Source organism: Eubalaena glacialis, chromosome 19 (genome assembly GCF_028564815.1).
Source record: "Eubalaena glacialis isolate mEubGla1 chromosome 19, mEubGla1.1.hap2.+ XY, whole genome shotgun sequence".
NCBI lineage: Eukaryota > Metazoa > Chordata > Mammalia > Artiodactyla > Balaenidae > Eubalaena > Eubalaena glacialis.
The window spans coordinates 1,273,234-1,298,622 of record NC_083734.1 but is presented as its reverse complement, the minus strand read 5'-3'; the positions used below and the strand labels follow the sequence as shown (position 1 = coordinate 1,298,622).

Sequence of the window (25,389 nt, the reverse complement as noted above, 5' to 3'; positions counted from 1 at the left end):
GAGGAGAAAGATGTTTCAGGCAGAGGGAACAGCAGAGGCACAGGCCGTGAGGCAGGACCGGTATTGGCGTGTACAAGGGGCAGCACTGAGAACCCTTGCATATGGCATGGAGCGGAGGGGGCGACGGGGAGCACGGGAGGAGCAGGAGTCCGAGTGGTTGGCAGGGACCTGAACCCAGAAAACCCACCAGACCAGGCCTGCAGTCCCATTAGGGAGGTATCTGCTGCTGGTGCCCATTTTGCAGATAGATAAGCAGCAGGACCCATTTGGGACCGAGTGCCCTGGGCCACTCCAGACACCCAGGTGTGGTGAGGCCAGGTCAGCTTCCTGTAAGAACTTTAGAAACATTTGCTGGGCACCTAGTGAGTGCCAGGACCTAAGCCAGGCACTTCCAAGCTTGCACTTGTGAACCGATTTTGGAGAGGCCGCCCTGTCCCCGTGGCACAGGTACGTCAACAGGCACGGAGCGGCTCAGGACGTCTCTGAGTGGTAGGGTTGGCATTTGAACCTGTAACCTGCTGAGTCCATAGCTCATGCCTTTCCTCCCACTGCCTGGGGACGCAGGAGGAAATAATGACAATTAGCAGGCCTCCCCTTATCTCATCTGCCCCCCCCATCACGGTGTGGATAGGCCCGGCTGTCACCCCATCTTACAAGCGGGAGGGCTCCAAGCCTTTCCAGCAGGTGGTGGAATCTGCTTCCCTCATGTGAGGCTCCTGGCAGGTCACACACTCACGCCCGCGTGAAGCGAGGGACTGACCCAGTGACCTTTGCCAGGCTGTCCATCCTAGTGACCTGGTCCCACTGCCAGATTGGTCAGTGGCTCCTGAAATCCTCCAAGGCTCCGCGTGGGAGCAGAAGGGAGGGCTGGCCCGTCCGGACTGAATAGTCAACAAACACCTCCTGAGTGTCCGCGGTAGCCCAGGTCCCTTTCCACCAGCTGCGACCGGAGGCGCGGACGCGAAAACAAGCTCCGGGGTGACCTGAGTTGCCCACGTCAGCCCCGCTAGGAAGTAGTCGAAGCGGGATCTGACCCTGGCCCCACCCGGGGGGCGCACTTTGGCCCCCGCATCACCCGCCTTCCCGCTCCCCGGGGCCGCAGCTGGGCGGGCCAGGGGTACCCGCGGTTTCTGCGCACGGGAGCCAGCGCGCGAGAGGCGGGGCCCGGGAGTGGGCGGGGCTTGCGTCCGGACAGGCAGCGGGAGGGACCCGCCGAGGCCTGGGGGGCGGGGCCTGATGGGTTTCCCGGTGGTGGGCGGGCTTGACAGGCGGTGGGAGGAGCCGTACCCCGGGCCAATGGAGGGTGAGGCTTGAGCTTGACGGGCAGGCCCCGGCCGGCGGTTGATAGGCAGGGGCCGGGCCCGGAGACGGGCGGGCCAATGGGTGCGCGGGGCGGGGCCTGCGTCGGCGCCGTCCGGCCGCGGCCCCCGTCGCGCTGCCCAGTCTGCTCCCGCCGCCGCCCGCAGCGGACGCGTACCAGCCGACGCCCTGCTAGCCGCCCGGGCCGCCCGCCCGCAGCCATGAGCGTGCTCCGCGCGGGCCGAGCTCGCCGCCCCCTGGACTAGTCCCGCCGCCGCCCCGACCCGCCTGCACCATGGAATCTCCTGCCGCGAGCCAGCCCGCCGGTGTGCCCGCGTCCAAAGGTAGGAACGCCCGGGCTGCGGACCCGACCTCTGCGCGGTCCCCCGGCCCGGCCCGCACCCGGGCAGCTCCCCTGCCCGGAACGCCTCCCTTAGGTCCCGGGCCCAGCCGGACCCCAGTTTAGGCCTTGGGGCTGCACCCAGGCCCGAAGTCGGGAGAGGGTCTCGTTCTGATCACCCCGCTCCAGGTCAGGAACCTTGCTTGGACCTCCCCCTTTGGGCCTTAACTGCACCTTGGACAGGAACTCTTCCAGTCTGGGTCTCTCAGCTGGACCCAGGTGGGATTCACTCTGATCTTGCACCCAGCCCCCTTCCACTCCCGGGTCCCGGGGCTGTATCCAGTCTGGGCCCCCAGTGGTGCTCCCCTGCTGCGGATCTCTCTGTAAACGCCCCCTCCCGTGTGGCTGCCCTGGCTACGGTCCAGCTCAGAACTCCCCGTCCTCTCCCCCAAGGCTCTCCACCCTCCTAGGTCCCACATTGCCCCATCCCTGGCGGCTGCACCCCGTCCTGCAGCTCTGTCTGCAGCCCTGTCTTCCGGAGAACCTCTCTTGGCCTCCCACCCCACCCTACTGCATGGCCTCTCCATCGGCTCCCTCATCTGGACTTGCAAGCTTCTCTGTGCACGGGGGCGGGCGGGGGGGGGCGGTGCTCACCTCTGACGCTGCCTGTGGGTCCTGGGCTGGCTGCCCGGTGGGTGCTGGCCGTGCGATGGGCTCGCTCTTGTTTTCTCCAGGCAGCCGGCCTTCCTGGAAATGTTTGTGAGGTGGCGGCTGCGGCAGCAGGGTTTGTCATGCAGAGGGGGAGGATGAGACTTGGAGGACGAAAGGGGGATTTTTTTGGCAGGAAGAGGAAAGGGTGTTTTTGGCATGTCGGAGTCTCAGCGGGCTGGGCTGTGTGAAAGAGTTCCAAACCGGACGCAGGCGTAGTGAATGGGCTGCCCGCGGCTCCCTAACTTGCTGTCTCTGGGCCTCGGTTTCCCTTATCACACCTACCTTCCGTGGACTCCTGGCGTAGGATGTGAGATAGTGAGTACTAAAGAGCTCTAGGCAAGTGCAGGTGATGAGATGAAGAGCTCAGAGGTGCTGGGGAAGGGGCACTTGCTGCGTTTTATTACTGTTACCATTCTTGCTGGAAAGGCCTCAGCCATGTGGGATCCAGGCCTTGCCTCTGTTGGGCTGTAGCTGCAGAGTGAGGGGGAGAAAGGTAGCAGCTGGCACTTAGGGGGCCCCTAATCAGGGGTTGCCTCTGCCTCTTTTTCTCTGCGGTGGGGGGAGCCCAGGCAGCTGGAGGGCTTGTGGGGTCCCGGGGAGGGTGTGGGTCCTTCGCTGCCCCTGCTCCTGGCGGCTGCTGTGGCTGGGGCCAGAGCCCAGCCGGCCGGGTGGGCAGGGTAATTATGTCTTACATAAGTGGGAGGCCGGATCCCTGACCGTTGCCCAACCACTGTGAGTAACCCAGGAGGCACTCGAGGGGGAAGACGGCTGGGGAGGGACTTGCACCGCGCAGACCTCGTGGAGCTTGGGAACCGGGAAATCAGACACTTCTTTTCCCCAGCTCCAGGTGTAGGCCTGGCCTGGCCAGTGCTGTGAGACCTCGGGCAGGTCCATCAACCTCTCTGGGCCACAGTGTTTTCATGGGTGGAAAAAAGAGGTTGGAAGCAGTGTTTGTTTTTGAAGGCCCTTGAGCTTTTCCAGGCAGGGAATGCCTCATCAAAATAAAAATTACAGTTGCAGGGTTGGGAAGGGAGAAGGGTCATGGGTGTGAAGGAATAAAGCACTTTGGGGAAACACTCGTATGCTGTGTGACCTGAGTCCTGGCATTGTCTTCTCTGAGCCTCTCTGCAGAGAGAGGGCCAGGATGCATTTCCAGTCTGTGGGTCCAGGTAACAGATGATGTTGGGTGGGGACGCTGTCAGCCTCTTTGGGGTCTGTGGCAGCATGTGGTGGGGAAGCCACAATGACCTCTTGCCAGAAATCCCAAGAGCTCCCGCTTACCAAGGTTTTTCCATGTGCCATGCGCTAGCCCATTTATTGCTCACAGCCCCATTCACAGACGAGGAAGCTGAGGCTCAGAGGCGTTCATTGCCTTGCTTGAGGTCACACAGCTGTGACAGATGGAGCTGCTGTTCTAGTGCTCAGTGCTCCTCTGTGTGCCATTTCTGTGATGGGTGCTTGGGCTGAGCTGGTGGGATACTCCCTCCTCCCGCATCACACCTCTGTTCTGAGGCATCTCCTCTAGCCCATGCCTGACCTGGAGGACGGACTGAGCAGAGATGATGTCTCCTGTGTGCAGAGCCCTTTATAGCTGGCATATTTCATACTCACTGTGGTCCGGCCCATTTGTCAGGTGACAAAACTGAGGTCAGATGGGAGGAGTGGCTTGACCCAGCCCTCCGTGTCCTGGGCACAGGCCACAGTGTTGTCCTTCTCGCCACCTTCTCGAGGAATTTGGACCAAGCAGGATGTGGTTGGCACTTGACCTTAGGGAGCTTTACCTCTAAGCTTCCTGCCCTGCAGGGGTGCCCTGCCCCGTCCTCCATGCCACAGCCCTTGGGAGTTTTCCGGGAGTGCGCGAGGCCCCGGGCCCTACAGCCCTGCTGTTTTCCCCGCTTCCTCGCCCACATGCCATCTCTGCCTGGGATCAGAGGCCGAGGGCAGCTGCGGCCAGAGGGCAGGGGCGCGTTTGGTCGGCACAGTCTGGGTCTGCTGCCTCCGGCCACGTTTGTCCTTGGGGTGCCCCCACTGCCCCGTGAGTGCTGCCCCCGTGGGCACTTCCTGGTTGATCCTCAAGTGGCTCCTAGATGCCTGATGGGGACACTGAGGCTGCAGGAGCACCGTGTCCCGGCCCTTCCTGCTGTGCAGCTGCCCTCCCCTGACCTGTCCCATCCTGTCCCGGCTCTCGGAAAGATTGGAAGGTGGCACTTGGGGACTTCCCCACCCCTGGCGTGACGCACAGGAAACTATCCGCCAACCTGTGGCTCGGGGCCTGAAGGGAGCAAAGTTCTCAGTCGCTTGTGTGGGGAGAGGGCCGGGGCAGCGGAAGGCTTCCGGCGTGAGTCAGCGGGCACTGGGCGCTGACTCACCCGTGGGGCACGCCAGCCAGCCGGCTGGCTGCAGCTTAAAGGGCCAGTGCCTGGCCGCTGGTGGGCGGGAGGGGGCTGGGAGTCCCCACCTCTCGGGCGGCCTGTGGCCCGGAGCTGGGCACGGAGGTGGCCCCCCTCCTGGACCTGGGATGGAGCCCGGAGCCCCCTCCTGGCCCTGCGCCCATCCCCGCAGGAACTTCCTCTGTTAGGCAAGGGCCCTGCTTCCTCTGTTCAGGGAGCAGGAGCGGGAGCAGGTGACGGCGGCTGTTTACCGCCCTTGGCGCAGGGCCTCCTCCGGCTGCGATGTGCTCCCGGGGGCCGCGGGAGGCCGAGGGGCAGAGGTGGGGCGGGGTCCCCTGGGCTCCCAGGAGACAGGGCTGTGCAGAGGTGAAGACTCTGCTGTCAGATCCCAGCTCAGCCCCTTTGCTGTGACATTGGACGTCCGCTGCCTGCTGTAAATGCTTTCAGTCCCCTGGCACTGCCCGGCTCTTGGATGTGAGGCCTCGGTTTCTTCACCTGCAAAATGGGAGTGGGAACCCTGCGTGCTGTCTTGCCGGCAGCCACGAGGACAGGTGTAGACAGCCTCATTCCACTCTTGCTAAGTGTCAGGTCCTGGGAACAGCGAGACTGCCCTCTGCCCACAAAGAACCTCAGCGAGACAGGAAGTGGGGCAGAGCCTGGGCTCGGGGGGTGGATGGACCTGTGTTCGAATTCTGACTCGCTCCACTGCTTCCCAACTTCCTCACGTGCCCTCTCTGACCCTCAGTCTCCTCTTCTGTAAAGTGGGAGAAAACAGCCCCCCACAGGGTGGTGGTAAAGGTGGGAGATGGTGTTTGTCAAACAAATGTCATCTGTTATTAGTTTCTCATCGTTTTGGTGGTGGCAGTTGTTCGTTGGTGGATGAATAACCAGGATGGGGACCTCTGGTGATGGACTTTAAGCTCTGTGACACGACTCTGGCTGCAGAGTCCTGTAATGGCAGCTAGAATATACCAGGCTCTTTCCCCACTGGTCCCCAAGCTGGAGCTGGGAGCTTCATTGCTTCTTGGGCCTTCCTGGGGAGGGCTTGCGGGGAACGGAGAGGACAGCGTGCCTGCCTCGGCCTGCACATCCGCGTCCCCTGCAGCATGGGGGCGTGTGGGACCGGGAGTTGGGAGGGTGGGAGCCTCCTAGGCCAGCCCCTCAGTGGGTGGAGCTCCGTCAGGGCCAGGCAGGGCACCTGCTGCAGGAGCGCAGGGCTGGGCGGAGAGCGCCCCAACCGTGGAGCAGAAGGAGGCCGTGGGGGAAGTGGTTCTGAGGGTCCAGCTCCGAGGCCTCCGGGTCGGTGGGCGGCAGGGCTGAGCTGAGTGGGAGCAGCTGGGTGGGGCCTAGGCTGCTGTGGGGAGCATCGTCTGCGTCCTGGGAGGGGTCACTGTTGGGTCCCAGAAGAAGAACGCCCCGCAGGGCCCCGTCCCAGCTGGGTGTGACGACGGGGGGGCCTCCCTGAGCTCAGCTCCCCACGCTGGGGCTCATCGCCCTCCCGGGACTGGCCGGGCCTCTCGGTGTGGCCCCTGTGGTCAGGCCTGCTTCCCCAGAAGTGGCCGCGGGAAGCCCCCCGAAGCCTCATATAAAGGGCGTGAAGAGCAGGCAGGGCTGGGAGGCAGCCCCTCTGCAGCTCAGACACCACGCTTGGGCCCACGTCCCACCCCAGAGGGGGTCACCAGGCTCACCCTGACAGGGCTTCCCCCTGCCCCATCCCCCCAGTCCTGGGCACAGGTCCCTGTCACCCTCCCCCTGTCCTGAGGTCCTCTCTGGGGTGTGCTTGCAGGCTGAGCTGGCATCCAGGGGCTGCCCTGGCTTCTCTGGGAGGCCGTGTCCAGTCGCCCCTCTCCCCCGGGGCTCGCCCTGGCCGCTCTGCACTGGCCCTTCTGCCCTGTCAGGGCAGACACCGGAAGGATATATAGAACGTACCTCTACGTTTTAAAGAATAAAGAAAAGTGAATTCTGTACACCCGATACCCAGCTAAAGAAATCTCACCTTGCTGTGCCCCTGCAGCCCTGCAGCGCTGCCTCTCCCTGACAACCGTCCTGACGCGTGTGCACATCATTTCTGTATTATTGTTTTAAATCAGGCCCTAACGTACGTGTGGTGTAGTTAAGCTCACTGGCCTGCAGGAGCCCCGGGCCAGTGTCCACACCATGGTCCGTGGGACTAGCACTGGTGTGTAGCGGTGTTGGGGGAAAGGCTAGAGCTGGCTGGCGATCAGGAGCTGCACTGCGGGGGTGATACTGGGACCTACGTGGAGGATTCAGCGTGTTAACACGTGGCAGCACCGAGTACGGGGCCTCAGGGTTAGCGTGTCTGAGTGTCTGCAGCTGTTATTACTGTTGCTTCAAGTGGACGTTAAGCCCAAGTGGTGCAGTGCTCGGGCCGCGCAGCTGTACCACAGCCCCGAGTTTCCTTGTCTGCGTCACTGGGCAGCTTCGAGGGTTCGTCTTAAGGTTTGCACGAGCCAGTGGGCACGAAGGACAAGTGAAGGGCCTCGGATGTCAGTGGAGGTGTTTGGGTACCACCAGGAAGTAAAAAGGGCGCCAAGGGGCATTGCTGTGCCTCCAGTAAGTGGGTGCTTCCTCGGTGTTGGCGGTCAGCGGCTGCTGAGGCCTGGATGGGAGGCCTGCACGAGACTGCTCTGGGCGCGGGGGCTGGAGAATGTTTCCTGCCCTCTTTGTTCTTCTGTGCACCTGGGTCTGGGCCTCTGGCCCACCCCATCCCCTCTCACTCCAGCCCAGCTCATCCTGTCCCGAGTTGCCCTGCGCAGACCCGGATAGTGTGGTGGGACCCTTGCTGGGTGAACCTGTGGGCACTTCCAGCCCGAGCCCCCTGCCTGGATTCCCCTGCTGCAGAGCTTTCCAGGTTGCCTCCTCTTCCTCGTCAACCTCAGCTCAGATCTCACCTCCGCAGGGTCCCCTGCTTCCTTTTTCTTCAGAGCACTTAGCACTGTGGAAATCTATGTAAACGGTGTGTACCCGGGCTTTGTCTGTTAGTTGGCTTTGTCTGTGGCCCTGTCTCTCCCCAGCCCCGGGCGTCTAGGGCCGGATCGTTCTGGCTTGTGGGGCAGCGCCTCTGGCCTCTACCCACCAGATACCAGTAGCATCCCAAGTTGTGACAAGCAGAATGTCTTCAGGCTTTGCCACGTGGCTGTGGTTAGAGTGTGATCCTGGGAGGGCAGGGCCCTGTCTGCTCACTGCTGAAGGGACGGATGCTGTGAGCTGGGTGGGCTCGGGACCCTCCCCACGGGCTCTGCAGATGAGAAGGGCCCTGGAGGTGGGGGGGACGAGGGATGCCGAAGGCCTCTGAGGCCAGGGCCTGGCCCGGGGGCCACCGTGCCGCTGGGGGGGCACAGGGCAGGGCTGCTGGGTTGAGCAGCCCCCCACCCAGCCTGTCACTCCCCTGTGGGCTCGGTGCTAAGGGCACTGTGGCGGGTGCGGGCCTGGCCCGTGGAGGCTCCCAGGAAACGGAGAGCCCTCCCCTCTGCGGGACCTTGGGGAGAGGCCACTGCAGAGCTGGGGAGCCGGTGTGAACGTGAGGGGACGTCCCTGCTGTGCCTGCTTCTCCGTGTCCTCGCCCAGACACGCCCGCAGAGCGGTAACGGGGGGATCATGATATCAGGGGGTGGGGGTGGGCCTTGGCTTGGCTTGGCGATAGACATTAACTGTGCAGGTGAATCTACTGCCCCCCTGAAAGCCTCCCCTTCTCGGGGCCTCAGTTTGCCCACCTGCGCAGTGGGAGTGGGTTGGCCTAGTTGACCTCTGTCTATGGGACCCCCACAGGATAGAGGTGGCCAGCTGGGGGCAGGGCCAGGCGGGGGCGGGGGCGTCCTTGGACATCTGGCCTCTGACACCTCCGTGGAGGCACGCGCTTCCTGACCTGATGGGCACGGACCCGGGGGAGCCAGGACATCTCCAGCAGGATTGGAAAGCACGAGAAGCACCCCAAATATCCAAAAGTAGGAGGCGGGAGTAACAAAGTGGGAGCTGGTGTTGCTTTTGTCGGGGAGGCCACGGATGAGACAGAACGTGGCAGGGTGTGTGGCTCCCGTGTGAGCGAGGCCCGGCGGGGTCCGTGGTGTGGGGTTGTCTGCCCTGCCCCCCGCCCCGGACGGAGCCTGAGAGCCGGGCACAGCCGGTTTGTTGGAATCTCCCCAGGCCCCGCTTAGGGTCTGCTCCCCACCAGACGCTCACTGTGACCTCGCCTGGCGCCTCCTCTCCGACCCTCTTGGTGCAGCAGACCCGTGAAGACACTTCCGGGGCTGCTGAGGGTGTTGACAGAGTGGCCGTCTGGGCTGCGGGCCTGGTGTTAGCTTGGGTCCCACGCGTTTCCAGATGGCTCAGTCTAATCTTCCTCGCGCCAGGACCACTAAGGCAGGGCACTGGCCCGCGCTGGATGCGCTGACACCCGTGCGAGGTCAGTCCGTTGTCCCCACGTCACAGTTGAGGCCGTGATGACCAGAGAGGTGAAGTCGTTTGCCTGAGGGCACCCAGCTAGGAAGCGGCAGCTTTGCGGTTCGAGCCCGGGCTGCCTGGCTCCAGAGTCAGTGCTGCCTCTGAGATGTAACTACAGGGCCGTGACTTGTGAGGAGCCGGCTGGACACGGGAGAGCCAGTTAACAAGGGCACTTAGCTGCACGACCAGGAGGGCCTCTCTGAACAGGCAGGAGCTGAGGCTCACACATCAGCTGGGACAGAGTTGCAGGGAAGAGCATTCTAGGCAGAGGGAACAGAACCGGCAAAGGCCCTGAGCTGGGAACAACGGTGGCTCATTCAGGTCATGGCTGGAGTCCTCGTTGCCTCCTGTGGCTCCCCTGGAAGGCCGGAGCCGACGAGGACACAGACACCCAGTACTGTGCCCTCCTGCACCGGGAGCCCTGCAAGCCGAGGCTGGCGGGCTCGTCGTGCTTTGCCGGTGGCAGCCCACAAAGTCTGTTTGTCGTGGTGACAGTCGCCACAGTGGCCTGCACTTGGGCAGCCCTGGCCCGGTGCTGACGGCTCCGGCAGACGGTGGGAGGGACCGGCAGCCTGTTTCTGGCCGCCCCGCAGACCCAGTTGTGTCACCCTAGACGTAGGCCTGGGGACCCTGACAGGCAGGGGGTCCTCGCCCTCTTCCCCTCCCCCCCACCACCACCGCTGCAGCCACAGGCAGGGAGACTGAGGCTTGTCAGGGGGACATTCCCAAAGCCCAGGGCGGGCCGTGGGTGTGTAGGCTGAGCCCAAGGAAGGTGGAAAGGGGGCTGAGAGCAGAGAAGGCGCAGGAGGGCCTGCGGCTGTGAGCCCCGGAGACCCCCATGTGGATTGTTACCTTTTAACTTAAAATGTTTTATTTTCTGGTTACAAAATAGCATCAAGTCAAGATAAAAGCCACCCACATTTCTCATTACTTAGGACGGATTTTTTCACCTGTGCAGAGGCGCCGATGATAACTGTGGTGTCCACTTGTGGGCCATTAGAGGGACACCTACTGTGTGCCAGACCCTTGGCCTTGCCTTTTAGGGTGGCAGGTGCACCTCCGAGCGGGTGAGAAGCAGAGGTGCGGGCAGGAGGGCGCTGTGCTGGGTTCCAGCCAGGCTGCAGAGCTGGGCTTCCCTTGGCCTGGCCTGTGGCCTCCACACGCCGTGGACCCCTGCGCCACCTTGGGGCCTGGTGGTGACTTAGTCTGATCCGGGGGCAGCACAGAAGTGGCCTCAGGAACTGAAGCCCCGGCTTTTCTGTTTTCTTCTTGGCGTGTGGAATGTGCTGGCTTCCCTTGGGGGGGCGCGGCAGGCCTGTCCCCTCCTCCCTGCAGGAGGGGTGCTGTGAGCCGCTGGCCTGGCCTGTTGGGGTCTCCAGGTGTGACTCCTGGCCAGACCCTTGACTAACGTGCAGTGACTCCACCTCCGAGCCTCGGTTTCCCCAAGTAAAATGAGGCTAAGAGCTCCTCCTCCAGGGTCGTTGGGGCGTCTGGAGGAGATGGGAAGGGCCCGTGTGTGAGTGGCAGGTTACCTCTCTCATGGGCGAAAGGACTTTGGAGGGAGACCCCCCACCCTGGCCTCTGACAACCAGCCACCTTGCCTCGTCTGTAAAACGGGATGAAATCTCTCCACACACAAGGTCATGATTGGGCAGCTGGCACACCCCCGTGCTGGGGGCAGGCAGTGGCGCCGGTCAGGTCCTGGACAGGCCCCTGGGGGTTCAGAGGTGGTGAAGTAGCTCGAGGCAGGCTGAGCGCTGTTCTAAGTGCTTTATCTGATAACTCTACAGGGAGGTGCTGTTTTTTTTTTTTTTTTTTTAAATTTGGTTGTGCTGGGTCTTAGTTGCGGCAGGCAGGCTCCTTAGTTGTAGCACGCAGGCTCCTTAGTTGTGGCATGCGAACTCTTAGTTGTGGCATGAATGTGGGATCTAGTTCCCTGACCAGGGATTGAACCCGGGCCCCCTGCATTGGGAGCGTGGAGTCTTAACCACTGTGCCAGCAGGGAATTCACAGGAGGTGCTGCTTTTGTCCTCATTGTATGGACGAGAATGCTGAGGCTCAGAGAGGTGTGGGCACTTGCCCAAGATCACTCAGCCTGTAAGGGGCAAAGGTGGGATTTGAACTTGTGGCAGAGAGAGCCCATGCTTTTGGCGACAGGTTTGCACGAGAGCCGAGCCTGGTGTGGATTGAGCAGGGACCCCGGCTCTGGGGCTGTGGACTGTGCCATCGGAGCACTGACTCGGCTGCAGGCCCAGGGCCGCCTGGGTCAGGGCCTTTGGCCAGGACTGAGACTCTCCTGCTGGCCGCCAGGGCACAGACGGATGCACCTCAAGCCTGGCATCTGGGGGCCCCTGGGGGTGCTTCTATGGAGAGGCTGCAAGTGTCTGCCCACGTCACCCACCCTGGGGTAGATGCTGGGACCCCACCCCCACCGGACTTTTCCTGGTGGTTCACCCAGCTCTCAGGACAGCTGGGCCCGGGCCTCGTCTTCCCAGGGGCACTGATAATCCCTCCTATCATGGACAGTGGTGCCGGGGCCACCCCCCCCCGCTGCTGGGCCCGAGCGCACGGGCCTGTCTGGATTCACAGATGAGGCGCTGAGTCTGCACAGCAGGGTGTGCCGGAGGCTTGATCCAAACCCGGTTCAGAGGTGACTTCAGGAGGGTGTGCACAGGGTCTCCTGGTGCCCTGCGCACACCTGCGGCACGAGGCACAGGGCCTTGGGCGGGAGGCGGAAGGACGTGCCTGCAGGAGAGGCACATGGGCACCGTTTCTGCTCTGGGTGGTTTCGGGAAGTCCTGGCCGAGTCCCAGGTCTGCCCAGCGCTCTCGATGCCGATTCTTCTTTAGCACCAACCATGTGCCGGGCACCGGCTCGCACTCTTAGCTGGCCAGAGAGGCTTGGAGAGGAGACACTTCTTGTCAGTCCCTGGGGGTGAGGGGTGAGGGAGGCGTTGCCTCGGGACTCAGGCCCACCCAGCACCCTGTGGGGTGGGAGTGGGCTTCCTGGGGCTGCGTGGTGAGAATTTGCACAGGCTGCGGCCTCCAGGGTGAGTGGGCCCAGCCAGAGCTGGCCCTGCCCGCGCCTCGGGTGGTCCTCCTCCCCTGGGACGTGGATCCCGCTGGGCCCCTCTCACCTCCCACCCTGTTGGCTAGAGCTGGGGGTGGGGCTCCTCACAGATGGGGATACTGAGGCCCAGGGACACTGCAGTGTGCCCGGGGCAGTGGGCAGGGGTGAGATGAGGCCATGGGTCCGTCCTCCAGGCCTGGATCTGCCCTGCTTGGGCCCCTGCAGGCCTGCTGGGCTTACTTCCCGCTTCCGCAGGAAGGTGGGCCCCCAGGAACCTCCCCTGCTCCCAGCCTGGCATGAGCCTGGGCGGGGAAGCCGACAGCATCAGGTGTAGCTGTGGGTACAGGCACCCCTGTCTCGCCGCCTGTCCGCGGGGAGGGCTGTGTGGAGGGCTGGGGAGCCGGCCCCGGGCACAGGCAGGCTTGGCGGCGGTGGGAGCCCAGCCGGTCCAGCGCCCTCACTCCACAGGGGACGTCCTGCCCTGCCCTGCACACCCCCGGCTGTGGAACCAGCAGACCTGGCTGCACATGCGGTCCTTTCCCGACTCACCTTCCTGCCCTTGGCCCTGGCCCCGTTTTCCAACCTGAGCCGGGGGCCGATGCCCTGGCAGGTGGTCCTTGTCCTCGTACTTTGTCCACCCGGGGCCCCTTCTGGGGAAGCTGAGGCTGAGAGAGGCGGGGTGCCTGCACAGAGGGTCCCGGCCCATGGGCCTGGCTGTGGACACCCCTGGCCGGGTTGCATGTGATGCCTGCCGGCAGGGCCCCCAGCCTACGTCTGTGTTCCAGCATGACGGGTGGGGACGTCGAGGCTCAGAGGTGGGTGCCCCCCACTGAGGTTAGGACTGCATGGGGGTGGGGTGGGTAGAGGCCCCGCTACCTTCCCAGGCTGCGGGACAAAGCCCCACACGCTGCGCGGCTTCAACACCGGAACCTCCTGTCCCCCGTCTGGAGGCCGGAGCCCATCCAGGTGTCGCAGGGCTGGTCCTGCTGTGGCCATGATGGGAGGAGCCGCCCCGGCCTCGTCCCCGGGACTGCAGACGGCTGTCTTCCCTTGATGCGTGTCTGTCTCTGTGTCCAAATTTCCCCTTTTTTAAGGACACTTGTTGTGTTGGATTAGGGCCTCACCTTAATGACCTCATTTTAACCTGATCATCTCTGTAAACCTCCAAATAGGGTCATGCTCGGAGGTACTCTGGGTTAGGACTTCAGCTTTCAGGGGTTAGGACACAATTCAGGCCTTCAGGGAAACTTGGGACATAGGACTGTGTGTGGGTGGGAGCGCGGGGGCCTGATGGGGGCCGTGGGGGCCGGTCTGTGATGGTGCGTCTTCCTCGGAGGCGCCGTCTTTTCTCAGGTGGCTGTGGGGTGACTGTTGCAGGAGGACTGGCGGGGCTCAGGCCCTCCAGCCCAGGCTAGGCACGTCCTCTGGGCTCCCGGAGGCCCCGGGGCCCCATCACGGCGCCGACCACGCTGACCCTCGACATCTGTGTCTGTGCCGGGCCCCTGGGGGTCCTGCCTGTCCCAGGAGATGCTGACTGAGTAGTGGCTGAGCGGATGCTCCCTTCTCTCCCTCCCATTTAGGAAAGTCCAGGAGGAAGAAGGATTTACGAATCTCCTGCGTGTCCAAGCCGCCGGCGCCCAGCCCCACGTGAGTTGGCCTCAGGTTTCCCCCGGCGCCGCCCAGACGGCCTCCCGAAGGGGCCACCGTTGAGAGCCAGGCCCCTGCCTGGGCAGCACCTCCTCTGGGCAGCTGCGGGGGCCATGGGCCTCGCACGTCCGCTCAGGGCCCTGCTCTCCCGTCGAGGACGGAAGGCGAGGCCCCGGCCGTGTCCGCGTGCTGTACCGCGTGCTGCCCCGCAGACGCTCGGTGGCTGGGGGGTGGGGGCTCCCGGGCAGGATGTGCGCCAGGCTGAGCTGCCTGCTCAGGAGGGCATGCACCCCGGGCTTACGGCCCCGCTCCTCCCTGCAGGCCCCCCCGGAACCTGGACTCCCGGGCCTTCATCACCATCGGGGACAGGGTAGGTGTCGTCGGGCCCTGGGAGGTGGCTGTGGGTGGTGGATGGAGCTGGGCTGGGGCGGAGCGCTGGCTTCCCGCTGCTGACCAGTGGCCCGTCTGGGGCAGAGGTGGTGGCTGCCTCCTGGGGCCCTGGTGAGCCGGAGCCGGCGTGGAGCTCCCCGACCTCAGAGGAGTGGTGCTGAGCGCGCAGATCCCTGGCCCTGCCCTCAGGGCCAGTGCCCGGGGGCCTGCATGTCACTTGCACTTCCTGATGGCTTGGGAAGCCCGGCTTGGGGACCGTGTGTCGACCACGGGACACGCCGAGGGTGTCCTGTTCGTCCCCCTGCTCGCTCCCTGTTTTGGCTGCTCCCTGTGAGGCGAGGCCTTTCTGTTGTCCTCTCTGTGTCCCCGGTGCCTGAAACAGGGACTTGTGTGCAGTAGGTGGCGAATGAGTGATTCAGTCTGGCCACCTGAGTGGGGCGGGGCGAGAGGGAAGGAGCATCTCTCAAGGGCCCCACGCCGCTGGGAGCACTTCCCAGACCGGCCTGCTGACACCTCGCAGCAGCCCTTGGAAGTAGGTGCTGTGCCTGTTCTATAGAAGGTGAGGGGAGGCTCAGAGAGGTTAAGTGAGTTGCCCCAGGGCACACAGCAGAAGTGGTTGGGGCAAGATTTGAGCACAGGTCTGACTGGCTGGCGGTCCTCTCTTTCTGCTGCCCCAGCGTCTCCACTGGCGCCTGACTTGGCCCCCGTGAACCCTCTCTCTTTTGTGTCCCCCGAGAACTTTGAGGTGGAGGCGGATGACCTGGTCACCATCTCGGAGCTGGGCCGAGGCGCCTACGGGGTAGTGGAGAAGGTGCGGCACGCCCAGAGTGGCACCATCATGGCCGTGAAGGTGAGCAGGGCCCCCAGCCCAGGGCTGTCGGGACCGGGGGCGCCGGGGGCCGCGGCCCTGCCTCCCAGCCCCTGACCGCAGCCCTCGCCCCGCAGCGCATCCGGGCCACCGTGAACTCGCAGGAGCAGAAACGCCTGCTCATGGACTTGGACGTGAACATGCGCACGGTCGACTGCTTCTACACCGTCACCTTCTACGGGGCCCTCTTCAGAGAGGTGGGCCCTCAGGGGGCGGGCCCGGGGGTGGGGGCTCAGCCAGGCCCAGGCCGTGGCAGGGGAGACACGCCAGCCTCACCACAGGCCGGGTCAGAGCTGGCAGGGGGCCCGGGGGCTGGGGGGTACCCCAGGGGGTGCTGCACCCGGCCTTCTCGGAAGGCTGTCTTGGGTAGGGGCGGGCGGTGGGGGCCTGGCAGAGGAAGGACCCGTCTGCCAGGTTCAGAGCTGGGACGAGCCATGGGGTGGCGTTGGGGCGGGGGGGTGTGGGGCTGAGGCAGGAGGGGTCTGCAGGGCTGGGGCATGGAGCTGAGCTGGCACAGGCGAGTCCCAGAAGCCCCCACTGGAGGGACACGGTCACTTCTCTCTGGAACCTGCCGTGGAATTAGGGGTCAGATAGGGGAGAGCAGAGGTGACAGCGGGGGGAGGCTGCCGTGTGGACCCAGCAGAGTGGGCAAGCCTCGGGGGAAGGGGGAGGAGCTGGGAGGTCGGGGCATCCGCAAAGGCTGAGGGGTGGAGGTGTGTCGGGGGCGCCGGCCGGCTCCGGGGAGGTGGGCACGGGAGGACGCCGGGCCGGGCAGTCCTGGGCGGGCATGGCTGAGTTCCGGATGTCCACGTGCAGGGAGACGTGTGGATCTGCATGGAGCTCATGGACACATCCCTGGACAAGTTCTACCGGAAGGTGCTGGACAAGGACATGACGATCCCAGAGGACATTCTCGGGGAAATCGCTGTATCTGTAAGTGGCTCAGGCCCTGCTGGGGTGGGGGTCCCGACGGTGTTGTCTTGGGCAGAGTCGGGCTCCCAGTGTGGCCTCCAGCTGTGGCCCTGAACCTGGGCGGCTGCCCCTCGGAGCCCAGCTGCCGCCACCCTGGACCAGAGCCTCCCTGCTGAGGAGACCGGGGCTCCTGGAGCCGCTCAACTTTGGCAGAGCCAGGCCCTCTGGGCCTTTCTGTGCAGCTCCTGAGCTTCTAGGCCACGAAAAAGGACTTAGTGTTTACAACTCCCTCATGCTGAGGACGCTCTGGGGCAGCTCACAGAGGCACAGTGTCGGGGGAGGGGTTCGCCTCCATGCTTGCCTCCTGAGCTTGCATGTCCCTAGGGCAGGGTGGCAGCCCTGGGCTTGAGCACCCCAGCAGCCAAGGCAGAAAGGGAAATGGAGTCAGCGAACCAGCGGTCCTTCCTCCTGACCGCACCTGCAAATGTGTGGACATCCCCCCTGGCGTTGAATCAGGATCTTTGGGGTCATTCCTGTGGGGAATGGCTCCAAGCATGTAGCCCACTGACTGCTGAGGGAGGGAGAGGAAGCGGGGAGGCTGCAGAGGTCTGGGTTCTACCAGGAGCCTGGCAGGGGGAAGGGACAGCACCCTGGGGGCTCATAAGTCTGGGACTCTGCAGGGTCCTGGGCATATCACCTGAGACCCTTGTCTACTCAGAGCAATGCAGGAACCGAGTACGTCTGCACCAAGGTTGCTGGGACCCCACAGCAAAGGCTGGGATGTGGGCAGGAGCCTAGGGTAGTGGAGGGTTGGGTGTGTACCTGGGAGAGGGCGACGGATGGCCCTGGGTGGGGTGTCTTGCAGCTCTGTCATTGTTGATGCAACCGGGAATCACAGCCATCCGGTCTCTTCCCCCCTCTTCCTGTTCCAAATGCCAGATTGTGAGGGCCCTGGAGCACCTGCACAGCAAGCTGTCCGTGATCCACAGAGGTCAGTGCCCAGGCCGGCCGGCGGGAAGGGGCCTGGCTGCCCACACACACGCTCTTGCCCAGTCCTGCTGGGCCCGCACCACCGAGGCTCAGAGGCAGCCGGCTCTGACGTGCCTGTTGGGTCAGGAGCTGAGCCTGTTGGCCGGTCCGGGCCACTGTCCACTCCTCCCAGCCATTCTCCCCAGCCCCCAGACCCAGTCCCAGTTCCGTTCGCTGGTGCTCAGAGCACGGATGGGGTGGACCGTTGTCCTGGGAAGGCTGAGCCATCTTGTTTTGATGTGTTGTTTACGTGTTGCAAGACAAGCAGGGTGTGTGTGTACCACTGCGTGAATCTGATCGTTGTTTATACTGTGTAACCCCCGCCCATCAAGGTGAAGGTGTTTCCAGCCTCCCGCTCCCTCCCAGCACGTTCTCAGCCCGTCCTGCTCAGTCGCGCCCCCAGCCCCCCACGCCCTGGAGCCACACTCCTCTGATTTTCCCACAGTGGGTTGGTTTTGCTTGTTCTCAGCCTCCCGCTTGGCCCGATGATTCTGAGACTCACCCAGCCAGTGTACGTCCTGCCTCTTCGTCTGTGTTCTGGGTGCTCTGCTTTTCCAGACCAAGTTCATTAGGCTAAGCCCCCTTGACCACTCAGTGGCAGGTTGTCACGGAACCTTCGGTCCTTTTTCTGTGCATCTGTATCCACACGGAAGTCCCCATAGAAGGCGGGAGAGATGCGTGTGTGTCCTGTGTGTGTGTGCTCGCTGGACGGTCCCTGCTGTGCCCTCTAGCCCATTCCACGTCCACCTTGAGTCCTGCGGCTCTGGGTTCTCCCGCAGACCCATCTCCTGTGTTTTAGCTGCTGCCCTGCGCTTCCTGGACAAATCTGCCGACCCCTCTGGGTGGACACGGGGTGGTTTCCAGTGCCCACACTGTCAGTGATGGGTCCCCCTGGAGCCTGGGTGGACCGCAGAGCTGGAGGTTGTGCTGGGAAGTGGCGGCCCAGTCCCGGCTGGTTGGCTGCAAAGACATGGTCCCGGGCGAAGCCCCAGAGCCCTGACCTCCTCCCCTACCTGTGGCTGGAGCCCAGGGCTCCTGGCTGTGTGGCCACCAGCTCTGACCTGGGCAGTGGGGGCCCCACAACCAGGAGCTGAAAGGCGTGTCCTGCCCCTGGCAGACGTGAAGCCGTCCAACGTCCTCATCAACAAGGAGGGCCACGTGAAGATGTGCGACTTTGGGATCAGTGGCTACCTGGTGGATTCCGTGGCCAAGACGATGGATGCCGGCTGCAAGCCCTACATGGCCGTGAGTGGCTCCTGGGCCACCCCAGGAGAAAACAGCCGGGCTTGGCCACCCCGGCCGTGTCCTGTGTCCATCAGGGATGAGGCCTCCCCAGACCCCGAATTTCCTGCCGTTGGGGGCAGAGGGCTCTGCTGCCCGGCCCTCTCCACCCCTTTCTGACTGGCCCCGTGGTGCCCATTTGGGTAATAAGTCTCACCTCAGGGAGGTGGCTGGTGGGGCCTGCGGGGTCCCACCCCTTCCCCAGTGTCCCGAAGGTGGGACCCCCAGGCAGGGCAGCTGCGTGGCAAGACTCGGGCCTCCACCTTGAGACCCTGGCCCTTGCTGGCCTCAGCTTCCTCATTTGCCCCGGGGGAGGTAGGATGGGTGAGCCCTGGCCCCTCGGTTTGGGGTTGGGGAGGCCAGACCCAGCTGAGGATGCCTGGGCGACCCTGCTCTGGTCCCTCTTACAGCCTGAGAGAATCAACCCGGAGCTGAACCAGAAAGGCTACAATGTCAAGTCCGACGTCTGGAGCCTCGGCATCACCATGGTACTGCCTGGGGCTCCCTTGCTATTTGGGAGGGGCTGTACCAGGTCCTTGAGCTTCCGGGGCCTGTGAAATAGTTTAGGCTTGGACAGAAATGTTGGTTGGCTTCACAAACTGAGGAGAGACTGTATCATCAAGAATTACGGTGTCTTAAGGGGAGCATCTGCAGGTGCCTCATGCCCGCCGTGGGGTGAGGGGCAGCTTTACATGGTTCTCGACGTCTCTGATGACTCGTCCATTGGACTTTACCCAGCGCTCGTGGTGCTTGTCGAGAAATCACAGTCAACCCCAAATTAAGTGAGTTCCTTGTACACGTGGCCCTCACGATCACAGTGAGACTCAGCCCTGGCGCTGGACGTTTACTATCACAGATAACATCGTACTGTGCATCTCTGTGCCCAGAGGCTGTTTGTATTTTTCTTTTTTTAAGCTCTTTAGAAAAAATTACCACGAAAGGAATTACGAGGTCCAGCGTTTGGACACTTCTCTGTTTTCCTACTTGTAAATTCTGGTGGTCCTTCTCTGCAGCCCAGGCAGGGTCCTCACTTCTGTGTGTCGGAATCATTGGAAACTCTAGGAAAAAAAGCAGGCTGACTTTGTCCTATGAAAGTCCAGGGTCACCCCACGCCCACCGCACTGTGCCACCTCCATCCGTGGCACGGAGTCTTGCATTTGTGTCTCGTGATGCATTTGTGTCTTGGCTGGAAAGGGGCCTTTAGCCTAACGGGAAGGTGCTTTCTTAGCACAATGACTAGCGATCTGTTTGGGTGCCAGTCACCACCAACAAGAAGCGTTTGCTTGAGCTGAGGTCTCTTCTGTTCATCATGGTGATCACTTGTCAGGGAAAGGGGCCTGGATGGACCTGATTTGTGTTTTCATCTCAGCAGTCAAAATCGGAACCCAGAGTTTGCTGTGAGCTGCCAGTCTTTTTTTTTTAATTAATTAATTAATTAATTAATTAATTAACGGCTGCATTGGGTCTTCGTTGCTCTGTGTGGGCTTTCTCTAGTTGCGGCGAGTGGGGGCTATTTTCGTTTTGGTGCGCGGGCTTCTCATTGTGGTGGCTTCTGTTGTTGCAGAGCATGGGCTCTAGGTGCGAGGGCTTCAGTAGTCGTGGCTTACAGGCTCAGTAGTTGTGGCTCGCGGGCTCTACTTTTCGTTTCGGTGTGCGGGCTTCTCATTGTGGTGGCTTCTCTCGTTGCAGAGCACGGGCTCTAGGTGTGCGGGTTTCAGTAGTTGTGGCGCATGGGCTCAGTAGTTGTGGCTCGCGGGCTCTAGAGCGCCGGCTCAGTAGTTGTGGCGCACGGGCTTAGTTGCTCTGCGGCATGTGGGATCTTCCTGGACCAGGGCTCGAATTCGTGTCCCCTGCATTGGCAGGCGGATTCCTAACCACTGCACCACCAGGGAAGTCCCGAGCTGTCAGTCTTTCCCACAGATGACTCCTGCCAACTGCAAGTGAGGCACCCAGGGCACAGGGAGGTCCGGGTCTAGTAGGAGAGATGAGGCCATGGTAGCCTTGTGTCCAGGGAGTCAGGGAGAAACAGTGATGAGGTCAGAGCCGGAAGGCTTCCTGGAGGGGGAGGCATTGGAGATGGGCCTTACAGGTATTGATGGCTGGGCAGTGGGGGCTCTGTGGAGGAGGAGGGGCCTGTAAACTTCATTTCTTAATGGAGTCTGGTGGATTGTTGCACAGTCCAGGAGATGAAACTCACGGTCAAAGGCGGACCTCACAGTCTAACATTCCTTCTGCAAACACGTGAGAGTTATTTCATTTCCTGTTTGCCCTTTCAGTAATAACAACAGCCCAAATAAATGGCAGCAGACGCTTAAGTCATTGTTGAGACATTAGGGAGTGGGGAGTAGCCTGTGGCAAAAGAAAGGGAAACTGGTTGCCTATCCGAGTTCCTTTGCTGGCGGCGGCCTGTGGGAAAGCATCCCCAGGTTGCCAGCTCCTCTGATTTTTCCGGATTAGCTGAAACCTGGGTTTTCAGGTACAATCTTCTGAATTCAGAGTGTTGGAAAACCTGATGATAGCCAAGCCAGTCAGAACTCAGGCTTGGATTTGCTCCATGAGCCATAGCTGCTGGTTGGGTCAGAAGAACTAACTACTGGTGTCCCCTTGGCTTTCATCTTTGGTATGATGACCTGCCTCACAATCCAGCTCGGGCTGCTGGACCAGGACAGGCGGGATCTGTGAAGGCCCTGCTTCCGCGTGCAGAGTGTGGGTGCATCTGACCCAGTGCCGCTGTTTCCACTGCAGATCGAGATGGCCATCCTGCGGTTTCCTTATGAGTCCTGGGGGACCCCGTTCCAGCAGCTGAAGCAGGTGGTGGAGGAGCCGTCCCCGCAGCTCCCAGCCGACCGCTTCTCCCCCGAGTTTGTGGACTTCACTGCACAGTGGTGAGTCTCAGCCCTGCCCGGACCTCTGGGCCTCCCCAAGCCCAGTCAGTACCCCTCCCTGTCCTGGCCAGATCCCAGCTCCTCCCTGGGCCTGGTCTCCTTCTCCTTTAGCAGATAACCCCCAAACAACATAGCATCAAAATAAGTAAGGCAGAAATAGTTTGAGTACAAGGAAAATTTGACAAACTATGGTCCTAGTGGGGAGATTTTAATATAGTCCCTCTAGAAATGGACAGATCATGAAGATGGAAAAAGAAAACAAAAAGCATATGGAGGATTTAAATGCACAACAAATTTGCTTTCATTGATGTTTAGAACTTCGTATCAAATTAAAGAATGCCCACAGGATCCTTATAAAAATTAATTATGTTTGAGATTACAAAGGAAATAGGGGAAGAGGCAGAAGGCAAAGCCATATAGGCCACGTTCTCTGACCGTAATTAGCTGGAACAGGAAATCCATAACTGAAGAGAAAAAAGCTACATGCAAATTAAAAGTAAATTCTTCTAATGCACTCTTGGGTTATGAGAGAGATTTAAACAATAAAATTATGAACTAGTCAGAAGTGAAGACAATGAGAATATAACATGTCAACATCTATGTGTTGTGGCCAAAGAGGTACGCAGAGGAAAATTCGTAGCCTTTATTTCTTTTATTGGAAAATAAGAAAGACTGGAGACAAGTGAGCCTGGCAGACAGAGTCATTTTCTCCCAAGACCTGTGGTAGGGGTATCCCGATTAAGGATACCAAGTATGTGATTGTTAACGGTAGCATTTTGGTATTGGGATCATTGCAAATTCCCTAGATCACTATAGAGACAAGAAAGCTAACACCCAAGAGGCAAAGATACTTGGTCCAAATCTCTGTAGTTTGCACCATGGATCCCACTCTGCCCTTGGAAGGCCCCCAGAACAGTCCAGCCCCTTCTTCCCTGAGCCCGAGGAGCATGTGTGTCCCCTTGCTGCCCGGGCAGGGCTGAACCCAGACTGGCTTGGCTGGCCTGGATGGGATGGATTCACTTCTTCCCTGCCAGTCTGGCCCCAGCCTGCCCTCAGCCTGCCCTATTCTGTCCTAGCCTGAGAAAGAACCCTGCGGAACGCATGAGCTACCTGGAGCTGATGGTGAGTGTGGGCGGGACTCTCTGGGAGAGGGCTGCACCTGTGCACAGCGGTGGGCAGCTCCTCTGGCTTGCCTGTGCATTCACTCCTAGGAACTCCGTCACTCATTCACTCACATGTACCCTGGCTCCCTCCTCCCTGCTCCATGCCAGGCCCTGGGGAGGGAGGCAAAGGGCAAGGGGGGGCAGGTGGACCATTTTCTTTGGAGGCATCAGGGACGGCTTTGCAGGGGAACTGGGCCTAGAAGGGTGAATAAGGATTTACCCGCTGAGGGACAGAGGCCTAGCATGCATGGGGAAGAGTGAGTTGAGGGCGGCTGCGGGAGGGCTGAGGAGGAGGCCACGAACGCTGCCTCTAACAGGAGGGCTTCTGGCGGGCAGAGGTCCTGGAAGGATGACTAGGAGTTTGCTGGGCAGGAGGAGCATGTGGGGGCACCTCCACCTCGCCCCCTCCAAGGTGACTGCCTTCTGTCCCCATCAGGAACACCCTTTCTTCACCTCGCACAAAACCAAGAAGACCGACATCACTGCCTTTGTGAAGGAGATCCTGGGAGAGGACTCGTAGGCGGTGGGGCCTTGGACCCACTCTGGCCCCGCGGCGCCCCGCAGCCCTCTGCTGCGGCAGTGCTTGCCCACACCCATAAGCTACTGCCAACCTGGCCTTGGGCGCCCGGGAGAAATCCAGGGGGCTGCTCCTGCCTGACAGGCTGTTGGTCCCAAGTGCCAAAGAACCAGACCATCGGGGCCCTCCAGTGCCTCTGCCCCTGCTGCTCCAAGGACTCTGAGACTCTGGACTTGGAGGGGCCAGACGCCCCTCACAGAGAAGGCAGTGGTGCCTTGTACAGGCCGCTGCCTTGGCCCGGCCCTGGATGCCACCCAAGTTGTATATTTTTTTATCTCTCGACTGAATGGACTTTGCACACTTGGCCCAGGCTGGCCACACCTCTGTCCCGGCATCGGTAGGGGGACCCAGTAGGGGGATGAGCCATGTGAATCCCCTGGAGCCCCCATGAGGCAGATGCCAGAGCCACCGAGGCCTTCACCCCAGCACTGGCAGACAGGGCTCTAAGGGCCCCGGGGCCACCTCGCCCCTGCCTGCCGCCTCTAGGGGTGTTGTTTCACTTATTTTTTTAATTTATCCTCTTGATTTTTTTTCTTTCGCTTTGTGGGTTTGGCTGGTTTTTCTTGCATGGTTTGGAGCCGATCACTTTTCTGTCACCTGCTAGGGGACCAGCAGGCTAAGACCTGCCCTCTCTGCTCAGGCTGGGGTCTAGGGGGATGGGCCCAAGGTCTCTGCTCAGAGAGGTGCTAGGGGAGCCATCCAACTCACTCTCCTTGGGGACCGGCTCGACAGGGGCTGTGGATTTGCTTTTGGTATTGTTTTAAAAAAAAAAAGAAAATATATTTTTTTGAAGAAAGGACTGCCCGTCCAGGGTCCTGTCCCTGATTGGTTGGGGCAGTTGCCTGATTGCTGTTTTAATTTAAAAAAAAAAAAGTGGGACAAAAGGTCGTGTGAGACTGTGTGTCATAGCGGCGAGCCCTCCTCCTGCTCAGTGACGGCTGGTGGCCCTGGAGGGGGGACCCCTTGCCCCCAGGACAGGGACACGGCAGCGTGATCAGGGGAGTGGGGGCCTCTCACCTGCCGGGGCCCTGCACTTCCACATGTGAGGACACGAGGCTGCCCCCGAGGGCCGTGACGAGCTGCCAGACCCTTGCTGAACACTGGACAGAGCGGCAACACAAGCCCAGTCCCCTGAGGGGCCACCTGTCCCCCGGGCATTGACGAGTGCATCGCCAGGTGCGGCACCTGGGCCTGGGCCGTCACCTCACTGAGGGGTAATGTCATTATTCCCAGCTCACAGATGAGAAAACAGGCCCAGAGAGCCGAAGTCACTTGCCCGAAGCCACGTGGCTTGTGAGATGGAGAAGCAGGCTTGCGGACAGGTAGTATCCCCTACAGAGGGAGTGGGGCAGCTGGAGGAAGGCATCCCTGGCAGGATCCGGTCTGGCTCTGTCATCCTTGGGGCCTGGGCTGGGGCAGAGTCGGGTAGAAGCCCTCTTCCATCAGACTGAAGCAGAAGGGGATTTAATTGCTCATGTAAGCAGAACTGTGTCTGGGTTCAGGCATAGTGGGATCCAGGAGCCAGGTTAATATCCTGTGGAACTTAAGTCTGCCTTAGCTGTTTTCTCTGTCTCCGTTTCACACTCCCCACATGGGGCCATGTCAGGGCTCAGTGGCTCCCACCAGCTTAGCAAAGGGGCCCAGAGCTCCCACTGAAGTCCCAGGGCTGGCTCTTCTCAGCTAGGAAGCGTCATATGCTCATCCCCAAGCCCATCTCAGGCTAAAAGGACCCAACACAGGTGAGTCAGCCTCCCTACATCCCAAGGTCTGAGGACTAGCCTTGCTAGTCCTCCAAGGGAAATGGGTGTGTTCCCACAAGGAGACTCGGATCCCTCTGGGGTCCATCTCCCCTCTGCCTCGTCCACGAGTCCTCCCAGCCTCAGTTCAGCCAGAGGCAGAGTCCGATTCTCGTCCCCAGGTAGCCTCAGTCTGGGACAGCCTCTGCCTAGAACCCTCCCTGGCACAGCATTTAACAGCCCCAACCTCCTTCCCACGTGAAGGCTGTTCTCACCTCGGGGCCTTTGCACTGATTGTGGCCTCTGTGTGGAACGCTCCTCCCCATCTCCTTGTGGCCCCCTGCTCACCGGTTCCTGTCTCCCCTGTCACTTTCCCAGGGAGGCCCGGCACCTGGTCCCATCGGTGTACTTAACCTCTCTCTGATTTATCTGGGCCGATCGGACCCGCCACCATCGTGTGCTCAGTGCCCGCACCCGGGGAGCGCTCAACCTGTGTTCAATGAAAAACTAGTGAATGAACACACGAAAGGACGAGGGCGTGAGTCCTGAGGGTGCGCGCGTGGATGTGTGCGTGGGCGGATCGCCCTGCGTGCGAGTGTGGCTCCGTGTGCACACACGGCCTCACACACAC

The 25,389-nt window shown here is 61.5% G+C and overlaps 1 protein-coding gene across 1 annotated transcript; it reads left to right on the top strand.

The window, feature by feature from the left end:
• The first annotated feature begins 1,451 nt into the window (after positions 1-1,451).
• MAP2K3 (mitogen-activated protein kinase kinase 3) lies at positions 1,452-23,909 on the top strand. Its single transcript, XM_061175605.1, has 12 exons — positions 1,452-1,643; positions 13,851-13,917; positions 14,239-14,287; positions 15,044-15,157; positions 15,253-15,372; positions 15,992-16,108; positions 17,027-17,078; positions 18,234-18,361; positions 18,808-18,885; positions 21,143-21,282; positions 22,359-22,404; positions 22,882-23,909. The coding sequence occupies exons 1-12, from the start codon at positions 1,595-1,597 to the stop codon at positions 22,963-22,965; spliced, it is 1,044 nt and encodes a 347-aa protein (XP_061031588.1). The 5' UTR covers positions 1,452-1,594; the 3' UTR covers positions 22,966-23,909.
• The last annotated feature ends 1,480 nt before the right edge of the window (positions 23,910-25,389 follow it).

Bases quoted from the DNA above. Each gene is read 5' to 3' on its own strand.
- MAP2K3 (XM_061175605.1), top strand. From the start codon at position 1,595: ATGGAATCTCCTGCCGCGAGCCAGCCCGCCGGTGTGCCCGCGTCCAAA. The intron at 15,158-15,252 runs GTGAGCAGGGCC...CTCGCCCCGCAG, and splicing joins GCACCATCATGGCCGTGAAG to CGCATCCGGGCCACCGTGAA. The intron at 17,079-18,233 runs GTCAGTGCCCAG...TGCCCCTGGCAG, and splicing joins GCTGTCCGTGATCCACAGAG to ACGTGAAGCCGTCCAACGTC.